This window comes from Phalacrocorax aristotelis, chromosome 5 (genome assembly GCF_949628215.1).
Source record: "Phalacrocorax aristotelis chromosome 5, bGulAri2.1, whole genome shotgun sequence".
NCBI lineage: Eukaryota > Metazoa > Chordata > Aves > Suliformes > Phalacrocoracidae > Phalacrocorax > Phalacrocorax aristotelis.
Genome location: NC_134280.1, coordinates 22493328 through 22517711, shown reverse-complemented (window position 1 = coordinate 22517711; position 24384 = coordinate 22493328). Strand labels below are relative to the sequence as shown.

The 24384-nt window shown below is 39.9% G+C and overlaps 2 protein-coding genes across 8 annotated transcripts in view; one reads left to right on the top strand and one right to left on the bottom strand.

Moving 5' to 3' along the window:
* DHRS9 (dehydrogenase/reductase 9) overlaps positions 1-14120 on the bottom strand; it is a 42385-nt gene extending 28265 nt beyond the window's left edge. Inside the window, exons 1-2 of one of the 2 annotated variants that reach the window (XM_075093384.1) lie at positions 13991-14120; positions 12032-12227 (exon numbers count right to left, since the gene is read on the bottom strand). The gene's annotated coding sequence lies outside the window, so the exon portion shown is untranslated. The remainder of the gene's footprint in view (positions 1-12031; positions 12228-13990) is intronic. The other variant, XM_075093385.1, reaches the window with a different exon arrangement.
* ABCB11 (ATP binding cassette subfamily B member 11) overlaps positions 1-24384 on the top strand; it is a 59433-nt gene that overhangs the window by 11268 nt on the left and 23781 nt on the right. For 3 of the 6 annotated variants that reach the window (XM_075093371.1, XM_075093373.1, XM_075093369.1), the window contains exons 3-16: positions 4781-4802; positions 6210-6257; positions 6353-6401; positions 8348-8589; positions 10357-10444; positions 11377-11510; positions 13386-13557; positions 15319-15443; positions 16200-16374; positions 18683-18796; positions 20781-20891; positions 21796-21921; positions 22744-22947; positions 24188-24358. In XM_075093371.1, the coding sequence (XP_074949472.1) occupies positions 4781-4802; positions 6210-6257; positions 6353-6401; positions 8348-8589; positions 10357-10444; positions 11377-11510; positions 13386-13557; positions 15319-15443; positions 16200-16374; positions 18683-18796; positions 20781-20891; positions 21796-21921; positions 22744-22947; positions 24188-24358 (1781 nt within the window). Of the gene's footprint in view, positions 1-4780; positions 4803-6209; positions 6258-6352; positions 6402-8347; positions 8590-8776; positions 8802-10356; positions 10445-11376; positions 11511-13385; positions 13558-15318; positions 15444-16199; positions 16375-18682; positions 18797-20780; positions 20892-21795; positions 21922-22743; positions 22948-24187; positions 24359-24384 lie in introns of those variants that run through there. The other 3 variants (XM_075093372.1, XM_075093374.1, XM_075093375.1) reach the window with 3 other exon arrangements.

Here is a 24384-nt window from a genome sequence, read left to right as displayed (position 1 = left end):
TTTACCTTGTGGCATGCAGCAAAATTCTTCACATATCGATGTATGAAATGAAATTTCAGACAACAGTCAAACTTTTTCAAGACCTTATGACTAATTTTTTCATGAAAGCCCTCTTCAGGTCTCTCTCCATGCTATATAGCAGCACAATGTCCCAGCTATAACTTGATCTGTGATGTCTGTTGTTATTTTTAAAACTTAGTAGTTGCTGATTAATGCTAAGTCTATATTTAAAATCTAGTACCATTCATTATCTGGGTTTGGGATTTCCTTCCCATCTTTATCTGTAATAGGATCTCTCATGGGACTGTTGGCATAACAGTAGTTTGAGAGTATTCAGTCTGAGCTTGGACTAAGCCTTGGTTGTTGTTATCTTTGTAGAGATTGACTGATATCTGCAAACATAAAAGCAGCTGTTCTGTTAGAAGACAGTACATGTGCTTTTTTTGGTCTGTCATTAGAAACTGAAAAAGAGCTTCACGTGCAGAAGGTGTTAAGTTCACACCTTCTGTCCCTGTGTTAGCCAGATAATTCCTTTGATTTTAACCATCCTCATCAAATCTCTTCCACTTTGCTGGGATTATTCTCCTAGACTAGATAATCTCCTATTCAACAGATTCAAAGGTCTGTTTTTGCTAGGAACTTCAAATCTATTGTTACAGCTGGTAAGAAGATAGTGTAGGAAATTATTCTCTGAGTACCATGAATGTGTTCTTAAAAGCAAAGCTGGCATGCTAGATTCTGCAGATGATTTTAAAGTCTGCAACACAGCAGCAGCAACCTCAGTTCCATGACTGTGAAAGAAACCAATGTGAACATTTTCTGAAAGTCTGCTCTCTCCCCAGTATATTGCTACCACGGCACTCTGATCTGTATCCTGTTGGGATGAGCAGCCATCTGCATGCTGAAGCAGTACAGATCTCCCCACTCCCCTCCCTTGCTGTATTTTGTTTTGGCTTTAAAACTTCTCCCTTAGGCTGCCAACTGAAGGCAGTTTCAAATGCATGAGGCATTGTGGTCTTAAATATTGGTAAAGACTGGAGGAATGATGAGAATAGGGTATTTCCTTCTGTTTCTGGGTCAGAAAACTTTGCCGCTTCCAGCCACTTACTTATAACTTCTCCCAGAATAGCCAGATTTATCTAGCTATTTTGGGGGCTGTTTTTAATCTGTTAGTTTTTCTTATGTATTTGTCGTTTTCACATGTTATAGGATTTTGGGAAAAGACTTTCTGTTGGGACTAAAGCTATTCCTCTTTTCACAGCTGGGGTTTTTTTGGCCTCTCCAAGTGACTTTGTCTCTGGTTTCTCAGATACATTGTGTTTTCTGCTTAAGGTAGTAACCAGTTTGTTGAACTGCTAGAGCACCTTTCCCAAAGCAAACATCATTGCTTTAAAAACCTACTGGGATTCTGCTGATTATCTTTTCTGCGCTGTAACCTCCAGTGAGGTTTGTTTCCTGTTGGGCAGGAGAGATGCCCAAGGACTGAAGGGTAGCCAATGTCACTCCAATCTTCAAAAAGGACAAGAAGGAAGACCTGGGAAACTATAGGCCAGTCAGCCTCCCCTCCATGCCTGGAAAGGTGATGGAGCAGTTCATCCTGGAGGTCATCCCCAGTCATGTAGAGGAAAAGAAGGTTATCAGAAGTAGTCAACATGGATTCACCAAGGGAAGATCATGCTTGACCAACCTGATTGATAGCCTTCTATGATGGTGTGACTGGCTGGGTAGATGAAGGGAGAGCAGTGGATGTTGTCTACCTTGACTTCAGCAAGGCCTTTGACACTGTCTTCCATAGCACCCTCATAGGTAAGCTTAGGAAGTGTGAGTTAGGTGAGTGGACAGTGAGGTGGATTGAGAACTGGCTCAAAAACAGAACTGAGAGGGTCGTGATCAACGGAGCAGAGTCTGGATGGAGTCCTGTCACTAGTGGTGTTCCCCAGGGGTCTGTGCTGGGTCCAGTCCTGTTCAACATATTCATCAATGACCTGGACGATGGAAGAGAGTGTACCCTCAGCAAGTTTGCTGATGATACCAAGCTGGGAGGAGTGCCTGATACACCAGAAGGCTGTGCTGCCATCCAGCGAGACCTGGATAGGCTGGAGATCTGGACCCAGGGGAACCTCATGAAATTCAGCAAAAGCAAGTGCAAGGTCCTGCACCTGGGGAGGAACAACCCCATGCACCAGTACAGGCTGGGGGCTGATCTGCTAGAAAGTAGCTCTGTTGAGAAGGACCTGGGAGTGCTGGTGGACAGCAAGCTGACTCTGAGCCAGCACTGTGCCCTTGTGGCCAAGAAGGCCAATGGTATCCTGGGCTGCATTAAAAGGAGTGTGGCCAGCAAGTCAAGGGAGGTTCTGCTCCCCCTCTACTCTGCCCTAATGAGGCCACATCTGGAGTGCTGTGTTCAGTTCTGGGCTCCCCAGTTCCAGGAAGACAGGGAACTGCTTGAGTAAGTCCAGCTGAGAGCTACGAACATGATCAGGGAAGTGGAGCATCTCTCTTGTGAGGAAAGGTTGAAAGACCTGGGTTTGTTCAGCCTGGAGAAGAGAAGACTGAGAGTGGATCTTAGCAGAGCTTATAAATATCTAAAGAGTGGGTGTCAAAAGGGTGGGGCCAGACTCTTTTCAGTGGTGCCCAGCGACAGGACAAGGGGCAATGGGCGCAAACAGGAGCTCAGGAAGTTCCACCTGAACATGAGGAAAATCTTTTTTACTGTGAGGGTGACATAATAGTGGAACAGGCTGGCCAGAGAGGTTGTAGATTCTCCTTCTCTGGAAATATTCAAAACCCATCTGGATGCGTTCCTGTCTCCCCTCCTCTAGGTGTGCCTGCTCATGCAAAGGGTTTGAATGAGATGATCTCCAGAGGGCCCTTCCAACCCCTACCATTCTGTGATTCTGTGAATCAAGCATCAGCTCTCCTCAGGCTTAACTTTTACTGTGTTCTTACAATACCTGTTAGAACTCACGTTCTTGGCATAGTTTTTCAGCTTTTCCTTGATTCTGTGCTTTTTTTCAAATTCTAAAATTTCCTTCTTAAATGCCTTAATTCCTTTTTCAGAATTTTTTCAGCATTCAAAGATTACTATAGCTCTTTTATTTATAGTTAATAAATTATTTCATTTTCCCTACCTTCTTTTCTTTTCAATAAAAATAATGTTCTGTCCTCTTTTTCTATTTTTTTTTTCAATTTTTGCAGTGTGAACTGTTACTCATCTGTTTCTTTCTTCCAAATTAAGCATAGGTAACGTCATTCCAAATTCTCTTCCTGCTTAAAAACTGCTGGCCCACAAAAGGTGGCCCGCAGTTCCTCGCACTCTTGAATGGCATTGATATACTTCTGCTTCCTTCTTCAAGTTCAAAGATTAGGATTTCTTCACCTTTGGACAATGATTATTTTCCTTCTTTAAATTCATTAGACTCAGAAAGCTATTTCACCAGACTCTTTTGTTTGTCCTATTTTCCTCCCAGTAGCCAGCTCCTTCATTTTTCCCAAAACACTGTGCACTACCAGCCTGCAGAGGAAGATTTCTCTAAACCTTGCCTTGTCTAATAAACCCTGGAGAATGTTCTAGGAATGGTTTCAAATCATTACAGCTGTCACCAGCTACCAAACTTAAAAAAACTGCAAACAGATTTTTCTTTTTCCTTTACAACTAGCTATTTTCAATCACCAAATGATTCTTTGTAATTATAATTTTACAAATTAAAACCTTTCTGGAAAACATCTGGGATTCCTGGGATAGACATATGTCCTTATTGAAAGAATCTTTTTACCATGTCTGAGTAATAAACAGAGCAGAATAAAACCAATAGAGTCATTGTTAGGTAAAGCTAAATAAAGTTATCTTATTAACCCCAAAAAGCAGATGTAATCAGCTGTTCCCTCAGTTTGAGTCTCAGACTGCTTCCATCTAACACTGTTGCCTTGGGAAATGCAAAACCCTAGAGACAGTGGAAAAGCCTTCTTCCATTGGGTAGGAAAATGATGAAGGCAAAATCTGTGGTTGTAGTGATGACTTTGCACCCTCTGTGAATTGTGATGCAAAGTTCCTCTTTGTTTGCTCTGTGATACAGGCCTGTGCGAGCTCAGTGTTGTGTCACTATATGTGAAGAAAAGAAGGCAGCGCTTGAAAAGCATACCATGGTTCTGAACCTGATGCTGAGCTGCCAAGTGCATCGTAAATGAGCAACGTGCATAGGCCTGGTGCCCTTAGATTATCCAAACTGTCCTGTATACATAAAACTAGATCTTTATTCATTGTCGTCTCTGTACAGCAAATATATTCTACATCAGCCCTTATGATGACACTTCTTCGGGGCCTGTGCAAACACAAGTTGTACTGTCGGCATGATGCCTTTAACAACATCTCTTGAAAGGGAGCTAAATCCCAACCTGGTCTGGGGACTGAGGAGTTGCCCTACAGCATTATTATACCTTGTAGTATAATTCAATTTCTCTAAGCTATTGTTTCTTATAGAGTATCCCAAGAATAGACATCAACGTGACGAGTTCATCTTACCCTGCAGGGGCACAGCTGCCCCTCTTCCACAGGATTTGCAGTGTCTACGTTGTTGGAGTGCAAGAGTGAAGAGCTACTGCTCCTCCTTTCATGTCAGTTCACATCCCTGGCTAGATGTATCGGTGGGAATAAGATGCTAATAACTCAGGAATGATCAGATCCCATGGTGTTCTAGTGTTTATTTTTCACATGTCTACAGATTATTATGTACTTTAACAGTAATGATTAACTAGACTGTGCATTTATTTTCCCTAACAGGTAACAGCTTCAAGAAATCAGAGTAAGTCATGTACACAACCAGAGCAATCAGTATTCAAAGAAGTTAATCTTATCGGAACAAATTGACGCATTTATAGAATATATGGTATTTAATGAAAAGCTGTTCTTTAGGAGTTGAACTGCCTTATTTGATGCAACTGACACAGGTAGACCAAAACATTCCTAGAAACCTTTTATGACACAGAGTAATAGCAGCAAAATACAGTCTTTCTTTTGAAAATATTTTTTATATTAAAATTTGACTTTCTTCGGCGCTTTTAGTTTGAGAAATGAGGTTTTCAGGAATTTCAATCAATCTTGATTAATTTCTTTTAAAGCTCAACTGTGAGACTTTAAAATAAAAGGAATTAGCTTGCACCATTTAAGCTTAGATAATAAGATTTAAATGTAGAATTCTAGACAGCTAAGAGCTGAAATTACTTACAGATCTTGGCCTTCAATTATAATCTGGTATTTGAATAGGGTTAAGAGCCTCCCTCTTCCTAGATCTTGAGACAACTCTGTAGCAGGCAAACTAATGTGTGCAGTAATTTATGCCACCTCTTTCTGACGTGGTGTACGTAGTGTGAGAACTACTCCTAGAATGAGGAACCAGGAGCGTCTCTTAATTTTTGTCTTTGTCAGGTTGCCTGTCCCAGAGAGCACCAGACCAGTATTCAAGGTCTACCATGGTCCTCACACATATCTTGAAACACAAATTCTGTTGGAGTTTCACATGTAACACACATATGGTCCTACCTGCTACACATCTCAATATTTCTTCAGGCTTTATAGGATTTGGTTTCTGAAAAAATATTCATGACACATATAGCTTGAATTCATTTGTTTCATTAAAAAAAAACTATCCAAATTCAAAATCCCTATTCATTCATCACTGAATGTACACAGCTGATGATTGCTTGCTATAGTGTGGGTCCCATCCATAATGGTTCAACTAGCACTTTAGATTTTAACTGATCTTACAGAACAGCAACACATAATATGAGCACTGAAAAAAACCTGGTGTGGTAGGATGAGAGATTATACTGCCACTATGGACTTATGAACATACAGGTAATAAAAGAGACAATGGGAACAGGACCTTTCTCTGTCTAGGTCTAGCCAACAATTTGAATGGTAGCTTCTTCTCTAACTGGCTCCCATGAACCCACAATCGATATTATAACAACAGTGTTTTGAGGAGCTACTTATAGAACAAAGCATAAACCTTCAGATCATTTTAACCTAACCTCTGTTCCAATCCCTGTCTAAAATTTAAAAGAACCATCAAACCACTGGTTCCAAAGAAATCTGAAAGAAACAGCTTGTCTATTGAAATTCTGGGCAAAGTGTCTCAAATAAAATGCAATTTCAGAGAAGTAACCCAGATAATAAAAGAATTAATGTAAAATCTTATCCTTTTTGCTAGGAATTTCTATACATGTGAAGAACCTTTTATAGAGAAGAAAAGTGAAAAGTGAGTTAAGTTCAATTCTGTGTACTATTTTTGCATATAGAACAAAATATGTACTAAAATACAAGTTTATAATTTTACATTTTCTGTTCTTGAAGGTCATCAGAAAAGAAAGAAAACAGTATTCGTGTTGGCTTCTTTCAGCTGGTAATGAAAGCAATGGCTATAAATATTTTATGTGTATTGTGATGCAGAATAAGTGACAATAATCTCTACGGTTGTTTTGGGGAATAGCTGTCACTAAGCTAAGCTTTTAAGGATTAAACCATTTGGCCTGAAGTCCTGCCGTCAAGGTCAATGGGAATTTAATAGAATCCTTTGTCATTTTGTCAGCTTTGTATCAATTATCAATATTTGTGTCATCATTGTCTATTAAACACGTTACATTGAACCTGCAGGTAGATATGGGGAAAAGAATTAAGATGCACAGCAGGGATCTAGGTGACCTTGGTTCATTCTTACTTCTGCCAAAAATTTGCTTTGTGATATTTGGCAGATAATTTAGCTCCCTTGTAACTGCCCCATGGATGTTAGAAGATTTGGTAACTACAGAAACATGGGAATGCACAATGTTGTACAATATGTGTAGTGTTTAATGGGTCTTGGAATCCCATAGGATCCATCTAAATTTTAAAATTAATGTAGTAAAGAGATGTCCAACCCAGCAGTTAGCAGCTAAGAGGTTTGATTACTTCTGTTTTCCATGTAGTCTAGGCAATTAGCCTGTAATGTGTCCAGACTAATATGGTCCTGACTGTAGTACTGGGCTAGTGCAGTTACATTCATATGGTTTGTACTCTACCTAGCTAATACTTAGTTGGGTGGAAAGAACCATCTGTCCACAAGGAGAGCTGTGTCTATCAAGCAAAGGGGTTTGAATTCTGTAGCCTGTTTTGCACAGACCTATAACTCCTGAAGTGCAGTTGGTAAACACAGTATGTTTGCACCAGACATGCTGAGAGATAAGATATCACATATCTCTGCATTTTCTGTGTGTTTTGGTTTGTTTTTGTTTTGGTTTTTTTTTTTTAATCAGGGGAATTCCTAGCCTTCTTATGAGCAAGGTCTGCAAAACAGCGGTAGTGCTACAGTTTTCTTCTGATGTTTTTGGTGGAAAGACCTTTTATTTATTTCTCTTTTATGTTAACTGAGTTGTTTTTCCCTTTATCTTGTCTCTGCCCTTATGTCCCTTTTCCACATGTGCTCCAAATTCCCACCCTTTCTTCTCTTAGACACATTATAGCACCTACAGAACCTGGACAGGTTCTTCAGCAGGCTATTATTACACTATTTCAAAATGTATAGCATTTGATACTGATATTTTGTATGGACAGTTTGATCTATATATTTATGCATGACTTCAACCTGAGAATCAGACTTCACACAGCCATGACAAAGGTAACTTAAATTGCTATATCTTAGCTGTGTCACCAGCTGTGTGTGTGCATGCTCTTGGCCCATGGCAAATGTAAGGTAATAGGACTTAGCTCAATCCTTATTTTACTGCATACTATATTTCTATAAATTTCTCCCAGATTAAGTGCCAATGCACAGTTGCCTGATGCAGCCAACATGTTTTAGGATATTAACTATGAGACCTTGCTCTGAGACATTTAGTTGGCTCTCTACCACAGCACCCCAGACTTTTGAGAAATTGGCTAACTCTCTTCAGAGGCTCTGCTTAACGCCTGAATGCTTTTTCCTCCCTTCCTTCCCCCTCTGTCCCCATAGGAAATCTGCAAAGCAGACTATATGTATGAATTATAATTACTATTATTAATCTTTCAGCTAGTTTCTGGAATTATGATAATGTGGAATGATATTGAGCTATTAATGTTATATGATAATACATTAATTCACATGGTCAGATTCTGCTGTCACCTAAAAGGGAGCTCATAATAATTTATGAGGTTGTAATCACAGGTGCAATTTGATTAAATTGGAGAGAGAGATTGGTCTTCTTTCTGTATTGAGGATAATTCTGAAACTTAGAGATGATTTTGCATCTGATCCACCTGATTAATGATTTATCAGTATACAACCAGCACGAAGACTGCCTCAGCAGAAACCATATTTTTTTCTTGTCTCTTTAGTTTCGATTTTCTTCATCTGTGGAAATTTTAATGATGGTTCTTGGTAGTTTTTGTGCTATTGTTCACGGAGCAGCCCAGCCAGCTGTGTTGCTTGTGTTTGGTGCAATGGCTGACACATTTATTGAATATGACATTGAAATGCAAGAGCTTAAAGACCCAGGCAAGACCTGTGTAAATAACACCATAGTGTGGATTAATGGTACTATTCATCAGAATGAGAAGAACACCACAGTAAGATGTGGGTAAGTAGCAGAGGTATTTGTATTTGTTTCTTTTCCTTTGTTATTATGGCTTGTTGGAGAATGCATTGCTAGTGGAAGTCCACTTCAGCCTTTAAAACTTACATAAGGCAGAAAAGGGGCATGGTTTTTGTTACAGAGTCCTGTTTCTGAGCTGGAGATATTACCTGGAGGGACAGAAGGTCAACTTGGGTCTTGATCTTTCAGCTATAGATGTAAGCAAGGATATTCTTTGATGATGATTGTTCTGATAACAGATGTATCTGCTGCACATCTGAGGTCATTAATCTGTTTTCTCTGATGACACTGTAGGTAATAATGACTTCTGGTCATTCTGGTTGGGACGTATGTACCTATAGTTGCCTGCTGATTTCTGAGCAAGTTAGCTAAACTTTAGTTATTGAAGAAAAAAGAGCACTTCTAGGGTGCAATTAAGCTTAGTTTATGGGAGATGTCAAAGGCAGGTCAGATGAACTGCCCTATACGAGTGCCTGTTTCTTTCCATTAACTATAATAAATGGAGTCCAGATGATTAATTCAGATACAGGTATCTATCAAAGCCAAATTTGAACCTTTAGCCTTTCCTAAGGCTGGTTTTTCAGTGCATCATTCTAAGAGTTTTCTAATCTCTGAGTGACATTTAATTAGATATTTAATTAGAATTAAAGTTACTTGTCTAAATGTCTCTGAAATTCAGAGCATATGGGAAGTGATTCGCATTCCTATGTATAGGTGACTGAGGCCAAATTATTTGCTCAAGGCTGTCCAAGCCAGCCCTCCAAGATGGGGCTTGCAGATAGAATGCAGGATTTGCTACAGACCTCTGTTCCTCTGAAGCAGCAACTATGCACCAGGCAGGGTACATTAAAGCATTAAAAATGGTACTATCTGTGTCAGGCACCAGTTTCTGTGATTGTTTTTTGCAAGAGATCATGTCATACCTTTGTAGAGGATATGTTTTACCCATTGAGATGAATGCATGCTGCTCCTTTCACACCACAAGAAATACTTGCTCAAGTATGGTTACAGTGGGATATGCCACCACATGCCCTCCCAGATCAGGTGCATAGTGTTCCCTTTTGGCTTAAAATTTCAGTGTACCAAATTCTGCGTAAACAGAGTAAAATTTGCTGTCTGCAGGATCTTTTGAAGAAATTGTCTAAAAGTATAACCAATAATGACCTGAAATGCCTATTTCAAAGTAATCTAAATGCAATAGCAGCAACTCAATGCCCTTCACTGATATTAGGAGTAATTTCATACTCCTACTTGAGTTAAAGAAATTATCATTTCGGATTAGCAAGTTTCTGGTACAAAGTAATACTTGAATTGACTTTAGCAGCTCTCCTTTCTCTCTGTAAAGCACTGTTTAAATCTGAGTGTTATTAATTGTTGTAACGGCACAAAGCAAGTGCATTCAACATCTAATGAAAACTTGTTGGGCAGCTCTTCCTTGAAACACCCTCTCACCTGTGCTCTTTCAGAGTATGCAGTCTGATGGGGTTTCTCAGGGACTGCAGGGCTGCTCCAGGACAGCAAAGCACTCCCTGGTACCTGCCAGCACCCTACCCCTGTGCAACAGGGAGGGCAAGCAAAGCAGCCACTGCTAGTCGTAGCCTCACTACTGGGAAACAATGCCTCTGTTACCAAACCAAGCTGGCTTGCCAGCTGATGTGACTCTAACTTGAAGAAGCACCAGATTAGAAATCTGTGAGAAACTTCAAACAGTATTGCTAACTCCTTTTTTTTTTCCTCCTCCTTTTTTTTCAGACTGCTGGACATTGAACAAGAAATGACCAAGTTTGCAAGTTACTATGCAGGAATTGGTTGTGCTGTACTTGTGTTAGGATACCTCCAAGTCAGTATTTTGTTCTCTATTTTGATTTCAAAGTTTAAATTGCTAAAAAAAAGTTTATAATAATTATGTTCCCTTTAACTGCTTAGTCAGTTGCCCATTTGAGCAAAGCAGATGCTTTCAGTTCTTATTCTGTCAGCTGAAATAGGTTAGCTCTGGCAACCTGAGACCTCCTTGGATTTGTGCATGCATACCTTTGTAGAGGATATGTTTTACCCATTGAGATGAATGCATGCTGCTCCTTTCACACCACAAGAAATACTTGCTCAAGTATGGTTACAGTGGAATATGCCACCACATGCCCTCCCAGAATAACAGCTGAAGGGCATGCAGATTACCACTAGGCATCTCAACTGTGTTGAGCCCTGTGTTTCTGTTATAAGATATTACAGAATAATACTAGTGTAAAACTAGTGTTGGAGAACTACAACACCCTATATATTCTGTAGTGCTGGTTCAATCATTATGACTGAGATGAGCCACAAGCTTGGATGATCCCTGCATAACCTGCTAAAGGGTCCACTGCTTTTGAAGCTTTTTATAATCACAAAAATGACTTGTCGTTCTCCTTCCTGGAAACTATCCCAGAGTTTTGCTGAGGTAGGATGGCTGCCATCCCTATATTACTTACAGCTGTAGATGGAAACATTTTTGTTCATATGATATTCATGTAACAGCACGAGTAATTCCGCTTGCATCTCTTCTCAGTCTACCAGAACTGAGACAAATGCTTGATCCAGAGCCTTTATAAAATTGTTGGATTATTTAAAGATCAAAGACATCTGTGACATGTCTGTGTAGCTAGAATATTTTTTACCTGAACAGTAATTTTATCAATAGCCAAATTCCCATTTTAGCCAAATTGTTTTTTCCCATTTGTTGGGAGTAGAAAGACTTTTTACTATGATTTATCAGCCACATTATGTTCTTCCCAGATCTGCTTTTGGGTTCTGGCTGCAGCTCGTCAGATACAGAAAATCAGGAAAGCTTATTTCAGGAAAGTAATGCGAATGGATATAGGCTGGTTTGACTGTACATCTGTAGGAGAACTGAACACCCGAATTTCTGAGTAAGTAATGTAGAAAAAACATATGCTACAGAGAACATTTTGCACTTCCTTCCAAACACAACAGAGTGCCAATATCTAGGCGTTTGACAAACACATTCTAATATAAAATACAGCTATGTTCCTGGGAGCAGGGACCAGGCTGATTATGTCCCCCACCTTCAAACTGAGTGCCATAACTGTTAAGTCACAATTATTTCCCTTTTGTGCCTTGTCTGTCAGTAAACGTGGGTTGTTTTTGTTTTTGTTTTTTTTTTTATTGGGTTTTGGCGATCGGGTTGGTTTTGTTGGTGTTTTTTTTGCCAGCTTGTCCTATCCTTTCCTTCTCCTCATATGCCCAGTCCTTTCAGAGCAATCTGTAATTTGGTTGCCACTGCACACTCCCCTGAGGCTAGAGATGTAGGTTTGAACCCTCTCTCACTTCCCAGAAAGGAAAATTACATTAGGGGCACATATCTGTTTGCTTTTAAAAGAGAAGAGTGAGCCTTGCTTAATCTTCTGCTAAAGAAGGTACAAGCACCTACCTTTAGAAAGGGACCCAAGGTAGACGGAGAAACCTTCTTAACCTGCGTAAACATTTAGCCCTGAGAAAAGCGGAGTTTAAGGCTTGCTTCTTTTCTTAGTTGTTCCTGTTTACAGGATGAGAGCAGCTGCGATGTGAACACGCCGACTCTAGGTGGCTCCCTGTTCTCAGTCGTGCCTGCTTAATAGTAGTCACATCTGCAGAAGATTTTTCCGTAGTTGAAGGGGATTTAATTTGTCTTTACTCACTGCCTGGTGTTATCTATGACTTTCTGTAGTGTTCTTTTTATGAGGAATAAATGCCAAATGTAAGCTGCTGTAAAGAATGTCTCTGGCAAAAAATAGGAACTGAGCATGTATTTATCTAATAAATAACACTTAGTTCCCTGTTTTTTTGAACAAATTGTCCTGCACCTACAAAAGGCTTGCTGCTGCAAAAACATTCTCCATAAGAAATATAAACAAGTTCTTCAACTCAACACTCTTAAATTTTTCAATACAGAACTGTAATTTAGCTTGATATATCAATGAGCTAACAACTTTGCACTTTAAACCTCAACGTCATTTGTTCCTAACTTATTCCAAGAGTTTCCAGTTCGTCTAATCTCAGGGGTGAGGTAGTAGCCAAGAGTGGCAGAAGTATAATGACTGTTTTGCTTTAAAACACTTTTTCTGTGCTGGCAGTGCATAAGAGAACAAATAAACTCTGCAACTGCCTAGAGGCTGAACAATGTTAACTGCTACACCACTGTCTCCCGTGTGATAGAGCTGTCATGTTTTCCCACTGCCCCAGTGACAAACTAGCTCTCCTCAGTTTTCCCACTCTCCCTCTTATTTAAAGAACAAACTACCTGATAGGGTGGAGAGAGGAACCAGGAGGTGATGGAAGGTGGAACTAGAAGGGAGTTACAGCCCTCCTCTCTTTTTCTGTCCCCGCAAGGGGAATGGTACATCCTCAATGCCCCATGGAATGCCATATCTGCTATACTGTTTTTCCATTATCAGATAGCTGCATCCAGCTGGGATGTCTCTGCCCCCTATTTTGAATCAGCTGGGGCACAGCAGTAAGAATGAGCTAGTGAATGAGTCTGCTGGCAGGACAACTTTTCCTGGGAAAAGATAGTATCTTCTCTGCATTATTCACACAAAAAAGCCTTCTGCCATTGCAAAGGCACCAGGTTTTCTCACTGTAGCCTAGGTTCTTTGGAAGGGATGATGGTGGAAAGAATAGGGGTGAGGAAGGGCCCTTTCCAAGGGAAAGCAACTAACCCAAATATGGTGAAGACCTACCACACAAAATCATCACCTTCACCAATCTTCTGTTGTTTTTTGTTGTTTGTTTTATTTTTTTCCCAGTGATGTTAACAAAATTAATGAGGCTATTGCTGACCAAGTACCAATCTTTATTCAGCGTTTAACCACCTTTGTATGTGGATTCCTACTGGGATTTGTCAGTGGCTGGAAATTGACCTTGGTTATCATTGCAGTCAGCCCTCTGCTTGGGGTTGGAGCGGCTGTCTATGGCTTGGTAAGTGAATTGTGAGAGGTTCGTGTTGAGATATGATGAATAGGGAAGGTCATGCCATAGAGCTGGGAGGATTCATGGAAGAGAAGGCTATTACACCCCTTGAAAGTCAAGAGAGGCAGATTATGGTCACAGCAGCACTGGGGGGTGGGCAAGTGGGGAGGTGGGCTTTGCTCCTGCTTTGCTTATTCTGATTCCCAGAATAATATATTCTGCTTCTAAGACGGGAGGCTAAGCATATCTTCTATTAGGTCCTGTGGATGGATATTATGGTTGCTGAGACCAGAACCTGGCCTATACCTTCTCTCTATTACTACACACCTGGTTTACATGGTTACTAGACGCGGGGCTTAATTTCTTTTTGTCAGTTAGGGGCCTTTAGGAATGATCAAGTTTTGGGGCTGTAAAATAGTTGAAAACAACTGCTCAAACTTACCTCAAGCTGTCCCCACTCCTGGCAGCTGCGTGTCCTCTCCCAGTTGTTCCTGTTCTGCTTCTCCACCCGTTCCCTACCAACTCCCTGTTGCTGTGCAGAGGAAGGGCAGTGAAGAGGGAAGCTGCAGGATCCTCTGCCCTCTGACCTCCCACACCCAGCAGGGCTGGGCAGTTCCTGCTCCTCCTCTGCCCTCTCTCACACTCTGCTCTTTCATTGGGCTCAGCCCTTTGGCTATCTCGTTTCTTCCACATCAAGAACAGTTTGCTCTAATTTTGCTGTCAAACCTCTAATGTAACTCTGACTAATTTCTCATCTTCCTGCTCTCCTTTAGCACCTTGTGCTGGCTGCAAGTAGATGACATGCATAATGACTCAGTGTGAAGTGGGAGAGCAGAATCCTGGCAGGGAATAAAATAAATCCCAAAATGCCTCTTTCCTTCATTTGCAAATTCTTTCTGAGCTCATTCCCCTTATATGTTTGTAATTTTCCCCCTTTCCATTTTTATTTCTCTGTCCCTATTTCTTTCCTTTCACATACCTGCTGTTAAGTGTTTTCTTCTTATGAACATTTCAAGCCCAAATCTTGTTTTTTACTGTAAAGAAACCAGACCCAAGGTCAATCCAGCCTGGTTTCCTGTCTCCAAAAGTAGCTAATAGATGCCTGGGGTAGAGTATTTGAAGAGAGAAAACAAATAATGACATTTTACAATTTCTAGTTATAGCTCATTCCCAAGCCAATGTGGTATCCTTGTGTAGAATTGTACATGGCTACCTTTACTTCCATTAATTTGGGCATTTTTTGAGCCTAAGTAAGCTTTTGGCATCCAGTGTGCTCTCCGCTGCTGTGTAGAGACCTGTTTGCTGTCAGCCCAAGAAACAAAGCATAGTGGTGGGCAACATTTGTTTCCGTTTGCCCCCATCAGTATCATTACCTCTTCTTCCTGAAGCTGGGCTCTGCAACAATGGCTAAAGGGATGCTCTTGCAGCTTATGCTCCCCCTTCCTCCCACAATGCACGAACCCTCAGTCTGCTTAAGCGCAGTTAGCAGCAGAAAGAGAGGGAGGGAAAGCAGGTGTTGTCAGCTGTGCTTTCCATCTACCTGGTGCAGAGCCAAGGGGATAACTGTTCTGCAAAACATGCTACAGAGGTATATGCCCCAATACGAGAAGACAGAAGTCTTCGAGTATGCAGCGCACCTAATAGAAGCCTGCTCAGAGTGGAGGAGGTGACCTCAGGCAGAGCAGACAATGCAGAGTGACAGCACTGCTTACGCTGTCCTTGTCTGTACCTACAGTTCAGGTTTAACCAGCAGTTCTTATGTTTTTGTAGGCTGTGGCAAAACTAACAGGCCGAGAATTACAGGCTTACGCAAAAGCTGGAGCTGTGGCTGATGAAGTGCTCTCATCCATCAGAACAGTGGCTGCTTTTGGTGGGGAGAAGAAAGAAATTGAAAGGTTTGTTTGGACAAATGTTAAGGTCTCTAATTTCTTTTTCCTGTAGCAACATAACACTGTAATGCACTTTGGAGTCATGGCAATAGGTCTCTAAATTCTACAATGACCATTTGTAACCGGTGCGAATCATATGCATGTATGTTACAGAAATTTAGGTTTCAAATAACATTACATATGCAAAACCAGTTTCATAATTCAGTCAATCAGTGAAATAAAACATCAGCAATACTATCCGCAAGTCATTCCCACTTGTAGGAACATACTGTAAAATTTTCCCCTAAACTTTGTCTGATATATCACTTTTGCAGCACATCTGAAAACTTTGGGTACTTTCAAGCTAAGTAAGAGAACTAGTTCCAGCAAGACATAATGATTTGATGATGATAAGCTGCAAATTTCTCTTAAATTTGTTTAAAGCAGAACAAGACTGTAGGACTTGCTCTTAAGTGTTGGCTAAATTCTCACATCCTGTGTCACTCTGCTAAAATCCCAAACCCGAAGGTGAGGTATCTGCAGCGAGTGTGGCTTTTCTTATGCTTATTACACTAGAACATACAAGGATTTAATGATCTGGGATCATTGCTGGTTTCAGCAGTGGTTTTTCACTTCAGAATGAGAGGTATCAACCTTATGTGGACCCACAGTTAACTGTAGTATAGCCAGTCATTGAAGACGCCTCATTCTGTTGGTCTTTGCTCATTTTGAATTTTCTATAGAATTCATTTAATCCCCTTTTATTTTTCTCTCTTTCTACAGATACGATAAGAATCTGGTGTTTGCTCAGCGCTGGGGAATTCGAAAAGGAATAATAATGGGATTATTCACTGGTTACATGTGGTTTATAATTTTCCTGTGTTACGCATTAGCCTTTTGGTATGGCTCTAAACTTGTCCTTGAAGAAGAGGAGTATTCACCTGGCACTCTTCTGCAGGTACCCATCATAGCTTGATGCAACTTTTCTGGACTGTTTCTTAAAACATTAGTTCTGGAACACATATTTGTACTGTTATGGTATCTGGTGGCTCAGTGGAAACAAACACTATATGTGTCTTTTAAAGATCATTATTCAGTATATGTATGAAAGTATATGACACAATTGGACAAGATTAAAAAAAACCCACACATGATTATTTTTAAGATCTGAAATGCTGCCTACTGAGGTACTGCTTTCATTTGGGACCCTGCTAGACAATGGGCAGAGGCCTGAAACTAGCTTTCCCATTTTGTGGGTCAGCATGTGGCTTCTGGGATATTGGCTTCTCTGAAGAACTTACCTGGTGATGAAAACCCCCATTGTGGTAAAGAGAAACCTGACCAAAGAAAGTTTTATCAAATCTAACCTCTCTCTCATGAACAGTTTCTGTTCCTTTGAATCACCATTTCCTGTTGCTAATTGCCCACCCAGCTCTCTAGATGACAAAGAACATGTAAACATGTATGCTGATTAAACCCAAACATGGCTGTGGCCTCTGCAGCATATATAAAAAACCCATACTAACCTGCATGGCACTCGTGTCCACTTCTGCACAGTAGATGCTTTAGACACTGATGACCTAAATGCAAAAAAACCCAACATCTACAGATATTTTGGTTTTTTTGCTTTAAGCCAGGACTGCCCAAATGGCAGGGTCCAGTCCAGACCCAGAGGAAATTTTTCCTGAACCTTAATAAGTCCTGGGTGTTCTGATTAAACATCTATGTCTGATCCTTCTCTGCCTGTTGCACACTATGAGAGCTCCCAACCACCAGCAGCATGCAGTGCAAAACTTCCTGTTAAATGGAGCTTGGTAAATTGCTCTGAGACCATTGTAAAATTGAGTCATTCTGTTCAAGGAGGATGTCCCTCACAGGAAATAATTTGCAACTGCTCTTGACATTAGTAGTTGATACAAGGTAGTGCTGTGAAAAACAAAGTGAGCAATTTCCTTGCCTTGCATGTAACTATAGTTCAGTGCTCCCAAATGACAAATGGCAAACTGTGGGGAGCTACCCTGTAGCTGAAAAATTGCAGCTGTCAATAGAGAGACTCTCCTTTATGCTCCCCTTCCTCACTCAGTTTCCAGCCACCTTTCCTGTACTTTATATCTTCTATCATACAATCCTAGTCTGGCAAGGGGGAGGAGGGGAGGATTTGTAAATACAAAACATTTAAATATGCTTTTCCTGGTTTCTGAAAGACTGGCTTGTACCAGACGTACAGCATTGAGATACACTAAGCATTGCTTTCCCTCCTTCTTCTATCAGATGTACAGAGCGTAATCCCTCATGTTCATGATGGATTCTGACATGAATATAACCTACTTGCTTTGGGACTCATTCACACAAGAAAATTAGTTTGTAGTAAAGCTGAGTATGAACTTATGGCATGATCTGTACATCACAGTGCAGATTTTTGTAGTGCACAGTATGTGTACAGTAGATTTCTTCCACTTTAGCCATGGGATTATTCTCAGGAAACATCACTATGAAGCAAGGGAGAATGGAGTACTGAGTACTTTTATTTCTTTCTCAACAGTAGTGTTTCCTTATACACCATTTATCCTGACTATTGCTTTGTATTCAAAAGGTTGGCTGAGTCCTTGATTGCTTCTTAGCAGAATTATCAGATATTGCCAAACTACAACAAAGGATTACATACCAGTTCTCCTAAAGCTCAGGGTGAATGTTCAAACTATCAGCCACAAGAAAGCAAAAATGGACCAAAAGCCTCCACCAAAGACATTATCCAAAGGTTTACAATCTGCTCTGCCAAACCACCTCTGTAATTGAAAAACTAAGGAGGAGTAAATTCTAGGAAAAAAAAATGTTCATTCTGACAAGCACATGCTGGTATATTAGCACTGAGAAGAATAAGCTATACTTACAATACAATGCAGCTTACTCCTTGTTGTAAAAAACAGACAATTAATGCATTTGCATGTGTGTGGTAGTTAAGTGGCACCTCAGTAAATTTACCTAAGTAAATATCTGGGTGCACATGTTTTTCAGCCAGGGGAAATATGAGATAAGTTGGTTTACTTCAGCCTGGAAGTAAAGTTGTGCAAGACAGTGAAAATCCCTTCTAAGATGCATTTCTTTTCTTTCTTGTGGGCTAATTATGCTCACATAGTGAATCACTGCAGCTCAGCTGATATACAAGAAGTCATTAATCCACTGTAGTTTGATTTGCCTGTCTAAGCTCTAAACTGTAACAAAAATGTGATGCCATATTTTGTTAATTTCTTTTTCCACTTCTTCAGGTTTTCTTTGGTGTTTTAGTAGGAGCTTTAAATCTTGGCCAGGCATCTCCCTGTCTGGAAGCCTTTGCCACTGGTCGTGGGGCTGCAGGAAACATTTTTGAAACAATAGATAAAGTAAGTAATGAATTTCTAAGCTGTGTCACTTTGTAGTGGGAAAATAATTAAATAACCTCAAATGGTAGTCGTTTTATGTGCTGTGTAAATGAGGAAAAATTAATATAATTAAAGAAAAAATTGACTGTGCAATAGAAAGCTCTAGTGGCATGCACACGGGATTAGAGACGGCGTTGAACAGATTTCTTAAGTGGCCTGTTTCTGAATAATGAAGTTTTGCCTCAGCTATTGCTGTTTCTTACTCCCATTTCCCCTCCTGTATAATTACTGATCAGTGCTGACCCATGGAAAGTATACAGACAGGCAGAAATAGTCACCTTGCAGCCAAGCCTGCAGCAAGCATCTAGCTCTCAGCCTCCAGGTGGCATCAAAGGATGTGGCTCTATTGGCATTAGTGGCAAAGGTGGCTTCTGTCACCTGTCCCAGAAACCCCCCCAAGTTAAAATGAGACCAAACGAGCACAGCCACTGGTCACGCAACAGTCATAATGTTAATCACAATGTTATCTAGACAGATAGATATTCGAAATAAGGTTATATGAGAAAGTCTGGGAGCCACTGGCATTTATTGATGAGGATTTCTTTCTGTATCTGTAAAAATTTAGTGGTTGGCAAAATACTGCTGATTTCTTAGCAGTATGTAGCACCTCTGTTCATTGACAAGCTTTATTGTGCTAAAAGCTGTGTAAACACATTAAAATGCTGCTTGTCTTTTACAGAGCACATAAGGGTATATAAAGAAGGCTAGAGGGGCTGTGGTAATGCTAATGGACTTTTTAGTAACCCTTCAATGTTCTATAATAATGATAACACATATGTTGTATCAACGCACTTCATAAGCTAAAGCTCTAAGATAAACTCAAAAAGATGAATAAGGAAAAAGTATTTAAAAGAAAAACTTAAAAAGCACAGAAGAGTTGCAACAGTATGAATTAATCACAAAATTCAAGACAAGGCTGAGTCAGATAACCTTAGGGGGAAAAAGGCAAACTAAAGTGAGATTTCATCTGTCTAGAGAAAGGGTGACAAAATTAGATCCATCTGCTTGCCGCATTTGTAGATTTGTGATTAGACAGTAAAAACACAGCTCTGCCCTGATATAGATTTTTTTTCTGGCACTAAACTTACAGCCATGCTGAGGTTCCCATTTGCAGGATGAGTGAAGCTTTTCTTCATAGCTTAGTATCTGAATTTAAGTAAGATATATTCCTAAAGAGGTACCAATCTTTCAGCTGTGCTTAACACCTTAGAACACACACATTTCTCATATTAAAATTCCCTTCAATCTGTTAGGCTACATAAAAAATCATGCACATTTCAGTTATCAAATATTGGTGGTGCAATAGCTTTAATTCATTCTCTGTGTTCTATGTTTCAAAAATCTATCCTTAGAAAATTTGATTTCTTCAGGATTCCTCAAATTTCTCTTAGATCTCTGCTCATGTCTAGCAGTCCACAATACCCAAGGCCTGGCCAAAAGAATGTGGGAAAACTTCAAATTATGATTCCAGTTCTTAGGACTGGGTGTGCAAGGACGGCTGTTTTAAAGGCAAAGTGGTAAAGCATGTAGATTTGCAGCAATGAATTGGTTGTTCAGTGCTCTAGGAGTTTTTATGAGTGAAGTAGTGCTATTTTATTCCTGAGGAGCTGGCTAGATTAACTTAGTCAAAATGCCTCACTCAGTCAGCTACTTCTGTTTTTTCAGCAAAAACCAGTTGAGTGGTTGACTGCGGTAACTGTAGTAAAGCTAAAATGAGAAGAGAGTGCACTCATCCTGCCCGTACTACCACCCACCAGTGACAATTCTCCCATCATTGTGTCCTTCAATATTGCGTACCTTACCTGCCAGCCCTGGCCTGCTTGTTGCAGCCAAGTGCTGTTCAAACAGAAGTGCCACGGCTTTGTATGATATTGGGAATATTTATCTACTGCAGCAGTGTTGGCTGTTTAACAGCAAATAAATAATGCAATAAATTCTGTCCTAGAAACCCACCATTGACTGCTTGTCAGAAGACGGCTACAAGCTGGATAAAGTCCGAGGTGAAATTGAATTTCATAATGTGACATTCCATTATCCCTCCAGACCAGACATAAAGGTAATTATTAATGATGCATCCTGTGAACACAATTACTGTAAACAATCAAAATATCCTGGTTCTGCCAGCAATTTCTAGATTTTCAGTAGAGTTTGTTTTCCAGAAGCCCAGACCCTCTGTTTAAAAGTAGGCTAAATAATTCTTCTGTTAAAGGTTTCTCTACTTAAAATTCTGCTTATTTTACCATTCTGACATATCCATTGCCATAGATACTCCTTGCTGCTGAACATAAACTCGTAGTAATTACAGACAGAATCACCTGCATACAGCTTCTCTTAAAATTAATTATGTACTTGTATCAACATGTGTTAGGGTAGGACACAAAGTAATAAGCTGAACAGTCAAGGAGATTTTATGTGCCGTATGACCCATTAAAATTCTAGGAAAAGGTACAGGAGCATTGGCTGTATACCCCATTATTTCTCTACTACTATGTTTGAATTGACAAATTCTCCTCGGAAAAGCAAATTACTGGACAAGCGAGAGTTATTGTTTCTAAAGACAGAAGCATATTAAGTATCAGATTTCTCTACATAATTTCTCTGTTACGTTCTCAATATGTATGCTTTAACAGGCATTCATAATACATGTACAGTGTTCTTTAAAGGGGATATATTGCCAAGTTCTCCAATAGTATTAACTTGACTAGGTCTTAACGATGAACAACAGGAACAAAGACAAAGATCTGCCTGCCTGTCAAGGCTCTGCATTTAAATGTAAAAATATTTGCATTTAAATGTAAAAATATTTGGCTTTCTTTTTCCTCTTTCTTCATAATATTTTTCTGAATTTTGTAAAATTGCTTTGACTCTCCATTTTAGTATACAGATACCACCACTTGGTTGTATGACTGTGAGATAATTCGAATGGATAGATCCCCTTTTTTTTTTTTTTCTCTGTCCAGATTTTGGATAACCTTAATATGGTTATTAAAGCAGGGGAGACAACAGCTTTTGTTGGAGCTAGTGGAGCTGGAAAAAGTACAACAATACAGCTCATCCAGCGTTTCTATGACCCCACTGATGGCATGGTGAGTGTACCAGTCTAGAATGTGTTTCTCTAGCCTAAGGGACTTGAAAGAACAACATGGATTCTTCTCCAAGACGGGAAAGGAGAATCCTAATTTTCCTTTCTTTTCTTTTCTTTTCCTTTCTTTTTTTTTTTTTTTTTTTTTAATGAGTGAAGTATCCTCTTATGCCTTTCAGGGGAATGTTTATAAAATGTTATAAAAAATAATTATGTGAAATAGAAAACCTGTTAGGAGAAACTATACATTCAGTGCTAAATCTGAGCAGAAACTATACCTATAAATATGATCATTCAGCAGTGACAAATCATTTTCCCTTCTGGAAAACACAGAATTGAACATTTAATCATTATCCCATAATATTGCTTTAGTGTATGCAATTACCATTTAGTAATGGATTGGCTAAGAATATGAATTACATCCATCCATTAACAGTCTCATTCCATTTATGTGTTCCCAGATGGCACAAATCACGTACATGGTGACCTGTATTTGAATGTATAAAAGACAAAGAACCAATTTATTGCAAATATATAATAATAATTTTGATGATTGCTTTCCACCTGGTTTTACTTCTGAGGCCAAGCAAAAAGAGGTATTGGGAAATGAAATCAAGGAGCACAACTCCTAGGCCCAAGAACTAGCATGTACTACTGCCACTGCATTTCATTCTTTTATGTATGAAAGCTGGTTTTTACACTGGTAATGGAAACACAGCATCACAGGCCCTTCATTTCCATTGTGTCTTTCTCTAAACTGGAGGGGATAATGTCCCTGACATTTTTGCCTTTTTTTTTTGGTGCATGTTTTAATTGGCCTTTATAGATTACCCTGGATGGCCACGACATTCGTTCCCTTAATATCCAGTGGCTACGCTCACAGATTGGTATTGTTGAACAAGAGCCAGTGCTGTTTGCCACCACGATTGCAGAAAACATTCGCTATGGTCGGGATGAGGCTACCATGGAAGACATAATCAAAGCAGCCAAACAGGCCAATGCTTATAATTTCATCATGGACTTGCCGCAGGTATGTTGCGCCTTGCAAAATGTTTGGCAGAATTTGATGGAAAAATAGAGAATCCTTTTGTCCCTCCCCCCATGCAGCCATTTGTGCTCAGGCAGAAGGGCAGAAGATTAATATAGATAGCAGGCAACAACCTTTCCTTTGACTAGAGTTAATTAGGTCTTATTATGTGTATGTCACCAAGTTAAAAAAAGAAACCACAAAACAAGAAGAATTAATTCCTCAGGAATCATATGCACAACATTCAATATCATGGTAATAATCATAGCATGATTTTAAAATATGTATTCTTCATGCTATGGAGATCTGTTTCTGCTCAGGCCAAAAGCAATTTAGAGCTCAGACTCTCACTAGCCAGCATAAGTTTTTGAGCAGTCTCTACTGATCCTCACAACATTACCTCCTTGTCTGAACTCTGTAAGTTAGCTGCAGATTCCTTATTCCCTGGTTCCTTCCCTTATGGAGACAGGCTTTGATCAGCCCTATGGTATCCTCCTTACAAAGCCCGTATTTGATACTGGGCTGTTTACTTTTCTAGAATGTTATTTTGCCAAGTAGCTTCTCAAAGGGACGTTACAACAGTGAACCTGATTGACAGGATTCAAGTACCATTCACTAATGTCAGTAGGCACTTTTTATCCTCCATCTATGCATTCCCAGACTTCCAGGAAGGTATTCATAGAAGGACTTTGTAAAGGCCCCTGTTTATTTCCTGGAAATGGAGGAATAAACAAGATTTGGCTCTAGTGAATATAATTATCCTGGGTCTTGAGATGCTAGGCTTTATATGTTCATTTAATTCTTTACTTAAACCTGATGCCACCAGAATATGATGTCCATGAATCATAGACACAGTGTTCATGAGTCACAGGCCATCAGCTGGAAAGTCCAGTTCTGTGGAATCTTTGCTGGTGAGTCATCTGATGGAGAGTGGGCAGGTGTTCCCTTTCTATTTCAGCTTTTGCTCATACAGTCAGTTTGAGCCAAACCAGAACATTTCACCTTTTTATCAGTACATACTTTTGGCTTGGGGCTGGAATCCCAGTTCAGGCAAAATGATGCTGTTCATTATGAAGGAAGTTATTTCATCAGCTCTCCTTTGGTGCACTAACAATATTTTTGCCTTTCGAAGACAATAATTTTTTAAGTTTACTCCCAGAACAAATCTGAGACATTTTTTACCAATGTCTTCACCAAAAGCTTAACAGACCCTTTTGTTATCTGTTTCATTTCTTCCTTTCAGCAATTTGACACTCATGTTGGAGAGGGTGGAAGCCAGATGAGTGGAGGTCAAAAACAGAGGATAGCTATTGCCCGAGCTCTTTTACGAAACCCCAAAATCCTGCTACTGGATATGGCTACATCAGCACTTGATAATGAAAGTGAAGCTACTGTCCAAGAAGCACTCCATAAGGTTTGCTATAGCATAGGATAAACCAG